The 12500-nt window shown below is 36.2% G+C and overlaps 1 protein-coding gene across 1 annotated transcript in view; it reads right to left on the reverse strand.

Annotated features, from left to right (window-relative positions):
- Positions 1-12500, reverse strand: part of LOC106880419 (calponin-1) — a 63146-nt gene that overhangs the window by 12836 nt on the left and 37810 nt on the right. Inside the window, exon 2 of the mRNA XM_052973791.2 lies at positions 4970-5026. Within this exon, the coding sequence (XP_052829751.1) occupies positions 4970-5020 (51 nt within the window). The 5' untranslated portion in view covers positions 5021-5026. The remainder of the gene's footprint in view (positions 1-4969; positions 5027-12500) is intronic.

Genomic DNA, 12500 nt, shown 5'->3' on the forward strand with positions numbered 1-12500 from the left:
ATAGTGAATGCTGGGAGAAACATTTTTTTGAAAAGGAAAAGATACAAGTGAGAGAGTAAAACATGTCTGTTTGTTTAAATGTCTGTGCAGGAAAAGAAAGATGGTTATGTGCAAGGATACGATTTCAATACAAGAATGTTTAAATAAAGAAAATTTATTCATTGAAAAATATAGAACATGTCTAAATATGCACGCATAACCAACTTTGTTCTTTATACATATTTTAATTCATGATTATACACTCATCACTGTACATATTTCTCCCCACTACCTTTTGAATTTTTGTGTATATTCCTCTCCCCCATCCCCCCAAAAAAGATGAACAATCATCTTCCCTGTCCATAATAATAACGATCACCAATTATCTCCCCTTAGATTTTTCTACTTGTTGAATCCTTTATTCGTAAATTCCTCCACACACATGAACAAAAAATTTTTCCTAACGAAAATACATAATTAAAATAACTTTAATGCCATAATTAGCGAAACCAGTTGACAAATACAATATACAATATATTAAAAAGTATATGTAAAGTGTGTGCATTTTCCTTCTTTAATTTCTTATATTTATTACAACTCACCACGTAGGGATGTGGGGATGATCGAAATTCCTCCCTTTCTGTTACTACATATATATATATGTATAATCAATCCAAACATGAACAAGCAAGAAATAAACAACAATGCGAGGACGTGGAATAAGTACAGTGTTATTGGAGGCACAGGAAAGGAAAGAAAAGAAAGATGATTTCATATTTCGAGTGGAGCTCTTCATCAGAAATATAGAAAAAGTCCAAAGAAGGGAAGACAGAAAGAAAATCGCCAACGATACACATGTGGTCACATACACACACATAATGGGCTTCTTTCAGTTTCTATCTACCAAATCCACTTACAAGACTTCGATGAGCTTGAAGCTATAGCAGAAGACACTTGCCCAAGGTGCCATGTAGTGGGATTGAACCTGGAACCATGTGGTTGGGAAGCAGCCACGCCTGCACCATAAGTAATTATATTTCATTAAAAAGAATATTTGTGTTGCGTGAATAGCAAAGCAAACCAGCCGAAAGGTTACGTTAATTTGTACAAGTCTTGTTAACTGTTAACTAGATATGGATTGTAGACAATGAGTTATTTGAAAGCTGTGGCGAGGAAGCAGGAGGGTGCGGAAGATATAATGTTATTTAACTTAAGAGTTGTTAGGTTTTATCTTAAGATATTAAGTGTCATTGAAACACATAGAAGCATGCTCCTCACATATTCAGTGGCAAAAGACATACACTACACACTTAGCTAAACAGCAAGCCTAAGAACAGATGATTTTTTTGTGATAATGAGTCACTTGACAAATATATGCCCTCCACACACACAGACACACACACATATATTCTTTTATTCTTTATTCTTTTACTAGTTTCAGTCATTTGACTGTGACCATACTGGGGCATCACCTTGAAGAAATTGACTCCAATAAATCAACCCCAGTACTTAATCTTTTTAAAGCCTGCTACTTATTCTATCAGTCTCTTTTGCCAAACCACTAAGTTACAGTGATCTAAACAAACACAGACACAATGACACACATATTACATATATATATATATATATATATATATATATATATATATATATAGTGAGAATTCACAAAAAAAAAAAGACGAAAACAGGTGTGTAAACAATAAACAGATGTATTAGTTTCATGCTCAGGATGGTGAGAAAGTCTTATGTTTCAAGTCTACGCACTTCAACACAAAGGAACACAGAAATAAACAGGGAGAGAAAATGGAAAAAGGTTTGGTGGCTAATGATCTATCATGGCGAATGCTGGACAGAGGGGTCACACAGGAGAGCTAGAAAGAAGGGGAGATAATAAACAAGTGGTGATCCCAAAACGAAGGTGTGCATGCTTGTGTATGTGCGTGTGGAAGGGGGCTGGTGACATCAATGTGTGCGTGGATGATGGTGTAGTGCTATGTATGTATGTGTGTATATATATATATATATATATATACACACACACACACACACATATATATGACCGGCTTCTTTCAGTTTCCGTCTACCAAATCCACTTACAAGGCTTTGGTCAGCTTGACGCTATAGTAGAAGACACTTGCTCAAGGAGTCATGCAGTGGGACTGAACCCGGAACGATGTGGTTGGGAAACCATTTTCTTATTACACAACCACTCCTATATATACATACATATGCAGATACACTTATATATAAACAGTGAGTTTATGAACGGATGGTTTTTTGTGATAACGATTTAGTCCCACAAGTATATATGCACATGTATGTTTGTATATAAGTAGATATATACACACATAAATGGCGAGAAAATTAGAGTGGGCTACACACACACACACATACAGATACACTTATGCATAAACAGTGAGCTTATGAACAGATGAAGTTTCATGATAACGATTTAGTTCCACAACTTTATGCACATGTATATGTGTATATAAGTAGATATAGACACACATAAATGGTGAGAAAATGAGAGTGAAGGAATGAAGGAGAATGGAGAAATAGAAAGAGAGAGAGAGAGAAAGAGATTGATAGGATGGGAGAGATGGCGAGGACAAGAAACAAGGATGCTGATGTGTAGGGAAGAAAATAGTGATGGGAAGTTGGGGAGCGCTGGCAGTGTACAATGAGAGCAGATATAAAGTAACTTGAGATTTTGCGACATTTACTGTCGATGCTAGTTTATCAGAGATTCTGGAAGTGGTGAAAAGAGAGGGGGAAATTCCTTTCATACTTAAGACCAAGTCTGAGTTCTTGCAGCCCTCAAAAGGCAGAAATCTGCTTTAAGCACCCCATATAACCCCTCAAAACTTTTTATTTTTGGAATTTTCAGAAAACTTTTGCAAATTTGCGTTCTACACACAGGAATACATGTGACTGAAAAAAAAAATTTTCTTGAAATTTTAAAATTTTTGATTTTTTTTTCTATGACCACAGTTTGAATTCTTGCTGAAATCCCAGCAACAGACTATTAAATGTGTTTATGGGGAGAAAGATGTTGAAAAACATCAATATGTCAGACTGAAAAACAAACAAAAAAGGTATCAAGTGGTCGTGAGATGTACTAAAAATAACAGCTAAATAGCCCTTAAGTCACCCACAAAAAATTTTGATAGGTTAGTTCTGCATAATCATATTCCTGGGTGTAGAACAAATTCACAAATATTTTCTGAAAATTCTGAAAAATAAAAAAGTTATACAGGGTGCTTAAAGCAGAATTCTACCTCTCAAGGTACCCAACAGTCAGAGGGTTAAATAGTGTAACAAATTAAATCCTTTAGCATTTAAACGGCCATCACTGACCCTAATATTCTGTTTTATATACAAACAGACCAGATCTGGTCTCTTACACCTACCCTACAATGTCATTTGTTTTTACCATTTAAAGTGGCCATATCTGGCACAAATATTCTACCTGTTCACACAGGCCAGATCTGACCTCTCACACCTACCCTACAATAACATTATAAATATAAACAATCACATTATTGAAATCTCTAAGCTACAACATTAATTAAAAACAATGTGAATAAATAAGCTTTATATTTGACAGAGTAATTTGAATGTTAAAGGGTTACAAGTATGCACACACACACACACACATGTATGTATACATATACACACACATATATTCTTTTATTTGCTTCAGTCATTTGACTGCGGCCATGCTGGAGCACCACCTATAGTCGAGCAAATCAACCCTAGGACTTATTCTTTGTAAGCCTAGTACTTATTCTATCAGTCTCTTTTGCTGAACCACTAAGTGACAGGGACGTAAACACACCAGCATCGGTCATCGAGCAATGTTGGGGGGGGATACACACCGTCTACCAAATCTACTAACAAGGCTTTGGTCAGCCCAAGGCTATAGAAGAAGACACTTGCCCAAGGTGCCACACATATATAGGCGCAGGAGTGGCTGTGTGGTAAGAAGCTTGCTTCCCAACCACATGGGCCCAAGTTCAGTCTCCCTGTGTGGCACCTTCAGCAAGTTTCTTCTACTATAGCATTGACCCAAACAAAGCCCTTGTGAGTGGATTTGGTAGACGGAAACTGAAAGAATCCTGTCATGTGTGTGTATGTGTGCATGTGCATGTCACTCCACTCTGGACTGATTTCGGCGAAATGCTTTGGCACTACATACTTAAAAACCATGGGAGAAGTCTTTTTGGTAAAAAAAAATTTTGTAAATATTTTTGTGTGACAAGGTGTGTTAAGCTAGATTTGGCTATTGTTTCTAGCACATCTTACGACCAGCTTCCTCGTTTCTTTGTTATTTTCACATGTATTGATGTTTTTCAACCCCCTTCCTTACCTGATTGTTTCTGTTTATAATTTTATCATATTGGAGTGCCTGAGAAGGTCATTACTGGAATTTATCCACAGTGATTTAAAGAATCTATCTAAAAGCTAATCTATTTTAATAATATACTTTTCTGTTAGTAAAGATGTCTTTCATTTTCCTCGGCGGAATTTGAACTCAGAATGTAATGGCAGACGAAATACCGCCAAGCATTTTGCCCAGGGTGCTAACGTTTCTGCCAGCTCACCGCCTGGAAGTAAGCTTCTTACCATTATTGGAGATATATAGATATATATAATGTACACATACATAACTGGCTTCTTTAAGTTTCTATCTGTCAAATCCACTCACAAGGTTTGGGTCAGAGCTATAGTAGAAGATACATTTGCCCAAGGTGCCACACAGTGGAACTAAACTCAAAACCATGTGGTTGGGCAGTAAACTTCTTACCATACACCCATGCTTGTTTGTATAGAAGACAGTTTCAGAGGACAAAATATTCCATGTAAAATATGGCAGGATTTGGAAAATAGTGATGATATTTGAATGTCTACATTACATGTATCAAATGTCATGCTAAGAAATACGTTATTCATAAAATTTTATACTCAAAGTGATAGAAGATCAACTTACTCTTCTAGTGATTTCTGCACTTAGACCAAAACCTCGGGGTCTATTTGCCATTCTGACCTAAAAAGTAGAGGAAAAGAAAACATTTGTTAGTTTATTTTGTTTTAGGGATTAAGAAAAACATAAAATTCTCATACTCTTTAAAGAATGATAAATAAGAGTACATTTATGGATGTAGAGGCTTTTATGCTTCTCTCAAGGATATTTAACAGTGTAAGTCAACAAGAATAGTTTTAAACAAGAAATTAGGATTTGGTTACACAAAATACTGCAGCTGCATGTTTTTAACAACACTCATGCATTAAGTAGATCTGAACAAAAAGTAAGTGGACTGTTGCCACGGTAACAGAGCTAAAGTATGCAGAGTAAAGCCACTTTGCACAAAATGACCTTGAACTCTGTCATACATGCACACTCAGTTATGATGTTCTCATTCACTTCTGTTGTTTACAGCAGTGCTTGGGAGTAGAGTGTGGCCATCTCAAAAAGAAAATCAGGTTTCAGATGTACAGGATCTCCTTGTGTCAAGGAAGACATAATTTTTTTTTAAATGGTTATAACAGGGGACAATTCATGGGTCTATGGTTGTGACCATGAAACTAAGGCTCAGTCTATGCAGTGGAAGACCCCAACAAGATTTCAAGATGTTGAGGAAATCCAAGAGAATGTGACAAGGCAGTTGCCTGTTATCATTCCTCACTGGAATGATTCTATTGATGGAAATGATGCTGGATGGAGTATGTAGCTTCAGAAAAGAGCTATTTTGAAGGAGAAAAGATGCTGAATTGATATGTGTTGTAATTTTCTTTTTATAGAACCACTTCCTGATACATTTTGATCAGGCCTCATCATCATCATTTAATGTCTGTTTGTCATGCTGGAATGGATTGGATGGCTTGATAGGAGTTGGTCAGCCAAAAAGCTGTTCAGGCTCCATTTGTCTGTTTCAACATGGTTTCTATAGCTGGATACTCTTCCTAATGCTAACCACTTCACAGTGTGGGCTGGGTGCTTCTTAGGTGGGACTGGCATGGGTACTTTATACATGGAACCAACATGGGTGTCTATTAGTGGCACTGACACAGGAGTTTTATGCATGACACCAACACAGGTGCTTTATATGTGACCCCGAATGGGAGCATTACTATGTGGCACTAGTACAACTGACAGAAGGACATGTTTGTATGTATGGATGGCCATGATTTTACTTAGCTTGATGTGTTTTCTCAAGCACAATAAATCACCAGAGGTTGTGCTCCCTTGTCATTTCAATGATGATGCTTTCTCATCACTTCATCCTACATCTTCTGAGTCTACCCCTTCCACATTTGGAGATCAGCACTTCTTCACACAGCTGTCCTCATCCATATTCATCACATGACCAAACTAGCACAGTCTTCTCTCTTCCACACAACATCTGATGCATCTTATACCCAACTTTTCTCTTAGGATTGTCTGTGTAATTCAGAGAGAACCCGCATCACAATTAACTTCATTTGTAATATAAGTTTTTTCACCAATATACATGACATCTTTTTTTTGTTTTTTGTGTGACCAGGTTCCAACCTGGGCTGTAGCAACTAAGTTCACCTGCCACCTTTCTCGGTTCATCGTCATTACCTTAATATCCTGGATACATTCCAGGCTTATATCTGCAATCAAATTGTCAATGTAAGTGTGATGACGTTTTCCTCTTCTTATGTCACCATGAAGTGGGTTCCAACTTAGGGTGGTGCATGCGGTGACAAGGTAGTTTGCAGTTGTCTTTAGCTGATCTTGGTTGATAACTTTCAACAGGTCTCCATAAAGTCATTCATTTGTCATATGTTGCTATCATTCCACATATAGAGTCATTTGGAGAATCCTTGTGTAGCATCCATTTAGCTCATTTCACAATTTCTTTGTTAGTGTCCATGTTTCACTGCCATATAATAATAGCCCTGATTCAACAGTTGCAATGAACAGCTTGGTTTTGATTTGCCTGAACAATTTGGAATTCCAGACTTCCTTTAGCTTGTGACTGACTGTCCGTGCTTGTGTCTTCCTGATCTTGATGTCTGCTTCTGAACCTCTCACCCAACCACCTAAGTACTTGAACTTCCAAGTACTGCTATAAACAACAGAAGAGATTGAGAACATTTTAACTGTGTATGTGCAAAAGAGTTCAAGGTCAATCTGTGCCAAGTTGCTTCACTCTGCATACTTTAGCTCCATTACAATAGCAAAAGTCCCAATACTTTTTTTGACCAGAACTTGTATTTCTTGTTATGCATTAATTTCTCTAGTGGAGCCTACCATCCACTAATTCTTTTATTTTTTTGTGTATGTATGAGTGAATGTTTATTAATGTAGAGAGAAAATACAATTGTATAGATTTTCTTGTCTCTTTTCCTAAGCTTGAATTCATTTGAATATATTACGAGTCCATTATTACTTTTTGTATTTTTATCGACCTTGGAGTAAGTCCAGGCACTGAGAAGTTTACTTCCCAACCACTTGGTACTTTGGGCAAGCATCTTCTACCATAGCCATGGGGGCTGGATTTCATAAATGGAAACTGAAACAGTTGTGTGTGAGTTGTTGTGTGTGTGTACACAGTGGCATACTAAGAGGTGGGGACAGTCTGCCCCAAGTGGCACAATTTATTTGTATTAATATATCATTAATAAAAATGCAGTATAAATATTATAGACTTTAATAATGTAAAGTAGCAATTAAAATTACCTTAAAATTAAAATTTATCATCAGTAAACTTGTATTGTTTGTTAATGTGTAATATACATTATAATATTGTTAATCCAGTAATATTGTGTGTTATTGGATAAGACAGTGTGTCGATGATATTCAGAAAGCTGATTATTTTTTAGGTTGGTCTATACTCTATTTGGTTTTATTCATATAAATTTACAATATCACTCATATAATTTGAGATGAAGCGAATTAAGGACAGCAATGCAGCATTTCAAAAAGAAAAAAAAAAAGAAAAAGAAAAAAACGAGAGAAGAAAGACGAAATGAAGGTGCCATAATTAAATTTCTCATCAGACCCGACCGTCCAGAGGAAACTGATATTACTGTAGAAGGTCATAGAGATGATGTTAATGAAGTAAGAAAATAGTTGATGATGTTGATCCACCACAAACTATTGAAGAACAAAACTCTAGACATTGGGGTGTGGTTTGCTAAGTTTAATCACGTTGACAGTATTTGGGAAATCCTTGTACAACAAGGATCGAAGGCTGTGCAAAATATTGACTGTGAATTTAAAGAAGTTGTATGTCCAGGACTTATATCAAAACTGAAAGGGATGACTAGAAGATTGTCAAGAAACTAGTTTTTTTAAAAAATTTTACAAAATGGAGGAAAAAAATCTTGAGAACTTTGATGATAAACTCTTCATAGAAAGAAGCCATGTTTTGTTTTGTTGTAATTTATTTTCAAGTGGAAACTCAAAGTTTTGCTCAGTCAATGATTTCAAATCTTGGTGGAAGTTGAATCTTATAATAAAAAAAAAACATGAATCTAGTCCTGCACATGAGAATGCATTTACTCAGTGGAAAGAGCTAGAAATTCGTCTTTCCAAAGGCGAGGTAATAGATAAAGAACAACAAACCTTTGTTGAAAATGAAACAAAGAAACGGAAGCAAATCCTGACTAGATTCTGGGACATAATTACGTTTCTTGCTAAGCAAAACCTAGCTTTATGAGGCCATAGAGAAGATATTCAAGTTGAGAAGGCAAATGAAAATGAAGGAAATTTTCTGGAGCTTGTTCAACTGATTGGAAAATTCAACCCAGTTCTATGTGAACATTTGGTGAAAGTAAAAATTGATAAGTTTACAAATTCCTGTCTCTCACCAAAAATTCAGAATGAATTTGTGAACGCCCTGGGAGATCAAGTGAGAAAGAAAGTTATCAATGAAGTGAAACAGAGTAAATAGTATTGCATTATTTTTGATAGTATTCCAGATATTTCTCATATTGACTAAATTTCTCAGATGCCACGTTATGTTCAAATAGGTGAAATGAAAGTAAAAGTAGAAGAATCCTTTCTTCGTTTTATTGAGATGAAAGGCAAAAATGCTGAGCAAATTACACCAATGATTCTGAAGTAATTAGAAATGGACGACATTAACATTCAAGACTGTCGTGGACAAGCATTTGATAATGCGACAGTAATGGTAGGTCATTGATCCGGTGTTCAACCACGCATCACAGAAGTTAATCCAAAGATTGTATTTGTGCCATGCGCCAATCACTCTCTGAATTTAGCATCTGTGCATACAGCTTAAGTGGGTGCAGATTCAGTTACATTTTTTGGCACATTGGACCGTTTATTTTCATTCTTCTCAACCTCAACTCATCAATGGGATAACTCTTGCAACTATCAAACAGGCTGGAGAAAGGAGATGAAGTAGCCAAGCAGGTGCAGTGAAAATTGTACATAGAAAAATTCATGGAAATCATCACTGTGCTAGAACGGTTGATGGAAGATGCAGAAGATAGACTGCGAGATCTGATGCAGGTTTAATTCTTCAGGTGATGCTGTCATATTCTTTCTTGTCATTTCTTGACCTTTGGAGAGATATACTTCCTGAAATTAATGACACTCAAAAGTACCTCCAAACAAAAGGTTTGGAGTTGCAACAATGTGCCATTTAACTATCAGCCTTGAAAACTATTCTACTTGTAAGCAGAGACAAAACAGTAGATGATTCGTTGGCCTATTCAACCGAAATTTGTTCTGATATGGAAATCAGCACAGAGCTTCAAATTCACAAAAAGAATGAGCTATGAAGAAAGTATCGATGCCACTCTCAGCTATGACATTGAGTTAAGAAGAAAAATATTGTCAGTGATAGACAGACTGGTTGAAGAAATAGCTTCTAGGATCAAAAGACTTCATGATATTGCAAAGAAATACACCTTTCTCACAATTTGTTAGATGAAGAGTGTAATTGTAATGTAGATGCTTTTGATGAACATTATTTACATTTGACAGATCTTTATCCTCTTATTGTTTGTTGTTAGCATGTTTTGGCTGATATACCCTCCAGTCGTCTTTAGGTGTCTTGGGGAAATTTTAAACCTGGGTTCTCTTTCCTAAGGTATTTTTCAATGTTATTATTATTATTCAGGTCACTACCTGGAATCAAACTCTGAATCTTGGGGTTAGTAGCCTGTGCTCTTAATAACTACACCCGTAGACGATTATGAAGTGAATTTTAGGGCTTATAAATCTAATATTTTCCTATCCTTCCTTAATACCGGTTCCCATATGCTACTCATATCTGCACTCTGTCTGCTTAGGAGGTTGTTGTGTCCTAGCATATGCGCTGATTCTTTTAGTTTTTGTATTTTCCAGTGGTGTTCTCTGTCTATTATTTTAACTTCATCCCACAGGGGGAGGTAGTTTCCATTTTTCCACACATGATCAGCCATACCCAATTTATCAATATCTCATGTCACAGCTTTGCGATGTTCCTCTACCCTTATTTTGAGGGAGTGGCATGTTTTGCCTTTGTATAACCTACTACAGCTGCATGGAATGGAGTACACGCAGTTCTTAGTCATATTCTCTTCTATTGGTGGTTTTACTCGAAGGAGATATTTGTGAAGTGTTGTATTACTCTTGAATACTGTCCTGATGTCAAATGGGCCACATATCTTTTGTATCTTTTCGGAGAGGCCTTTCACATAGGGTAGACAGACAGTTTATTGGTTTCATCCTCTCTTTTCCTCATAATTGAAGTGGATAGTATGTTTTTGGAGTAGTTGTTACTTAATAGATTGTTATTGAGTTTGATCATTTCTTCGTGGTGTGTATCAAGTTCGCTACTTATATTCTTTGCACGATGTTTTAAGCACTGAGCAATCCCTCTCTTTACACTGTATGCAGCTGTGGTAGGTTATACAAAGGCGAAACATGCCGCCCCACTCAAAATAAGGGTAGAGGAACATTACAAAGCTTTGACATGAGGAGATATTGATAAATCGGGTATAGCTGACCATGTATGGAAAAATGGAGACCACCTCCCTCTGTGGGATGGATTTAAATAATAGACAGAGAACACCACTGGAAAATACAAAAACTAAAAGAAGCAGCAGATATGCTAGGACACAACAACCTCCTAAGCAGACTGAGTGCAGATATGAGTAGCATATGGGAACTGGTATTAAGGAAGGATAGGAGAATATTAGATTTATAAGCCCTAAAATTCACTCCATATGGTTAAGAGCATGGGCTACTAACCCCAAGATTCCAAGTTCAATTCCAGGCAGTGACCTAAATAATAACATCGAAAAATACGTTAGGAATGAAAACCCAGGTTCGAAATTTCTCCAAGACACCTGATGAAGGCTGGAGGGTATATCAGCCGAAACATTGTGTTAACAACAAACAAGATGAGGACAAATATCTGTCAAATGTAAATAATTCCTCATCTCTCAAATATAGAACTGTATGCTTTTTAATGAGAATATTAAGAGAGAAGACTTTCTGGTTGAAAGGGCAAGACTGCAAAATTATTTGGTGGCTGCTGATGCTGAAGGCATGGAAGAGCCTTTGTAAGTTCTTCAGTTTATTCAGAAATATAATCTTATTGATTCATTGCCATTAAGGTTGCTAGCTGCAAACAGTCCTTTTCTAAACTAAAGCTCATCAAAAACCACCTAAGGTCAACAATAAGTCAAAAAGGTTGACTGATTTGGCAATACTCTCCATAGAGCGTGACCTTGTGGATAAAATTAATTTTGATGAAGTCATTCAAGATTTCACGAAGAGGAAGGTATGTAAAATCAATTTGTAAATTGTTCATTTTTGTAATTCACTCATCTTCTGTTCTTTAACATATTTTTCCTATTATTTTTTGTGTATAAACATAATAAAGGTAAATTTGAGGTAAATAAATGGTTTGTCTTCTTATTTTGCATACATGTATACCTATATTATTCTGTTTTTGGTTTGAAGTATTAGAACTTTTAAGGGGCAGCCAAATAAACATCCACTCCGGGCAGCACTTGTGCTACATAGGCCATTGTGGGTGCATTTCATATTTGTCTCCTGTCCTAGCTTGATTTACGTATTTGCCACCGCAACCTCGTTTAGGCTTAGCAGCCCTTTCTGTTTGTTTTCACTGTCCTGTTTGTGTTACCTATTTTGACCCTCCACAAAATCCCAAATTTGATTTAATTTGCTTTGCGGGAGCAACTCTTTTATCGAAGGCATATATTGGTGTTAAATGCTCCAAATATGAGACTAGAAAAACAGCCAACAACTGATGAAGGGTCGTTCTTTATGTTGTTTGTTTTGTTTTCCATTTGTGTCTTTCGTTGTTCGAAAGAATGTTCATGTTCCATGTACTCCTGCTTCGTATTTTTTTGTTGTAGACGTTTTGTGACGTCCTGTGCCCACATATGCATATATATATATGTATAGATGTAAGTAGGTACATATACGTATGTGTATGTATATATATATATATATATATATATATATATATATATGTGTGTGTATTATTTATTTTATTATATAT

Source organism: Octopus bimaculoides, chromosome Z, assembly GCF_046866305.1.
Source record: "Octopus bimaculoides isolate indiv1 chromosome Z, ASM4686630v1, whole genome shotgun sequence".
NCBI lineage: Eukaryota > Metazoa > Mollusca > Cephalopoda > Octopoda > Octopodidae > Octopus > Octopus bimaculoides.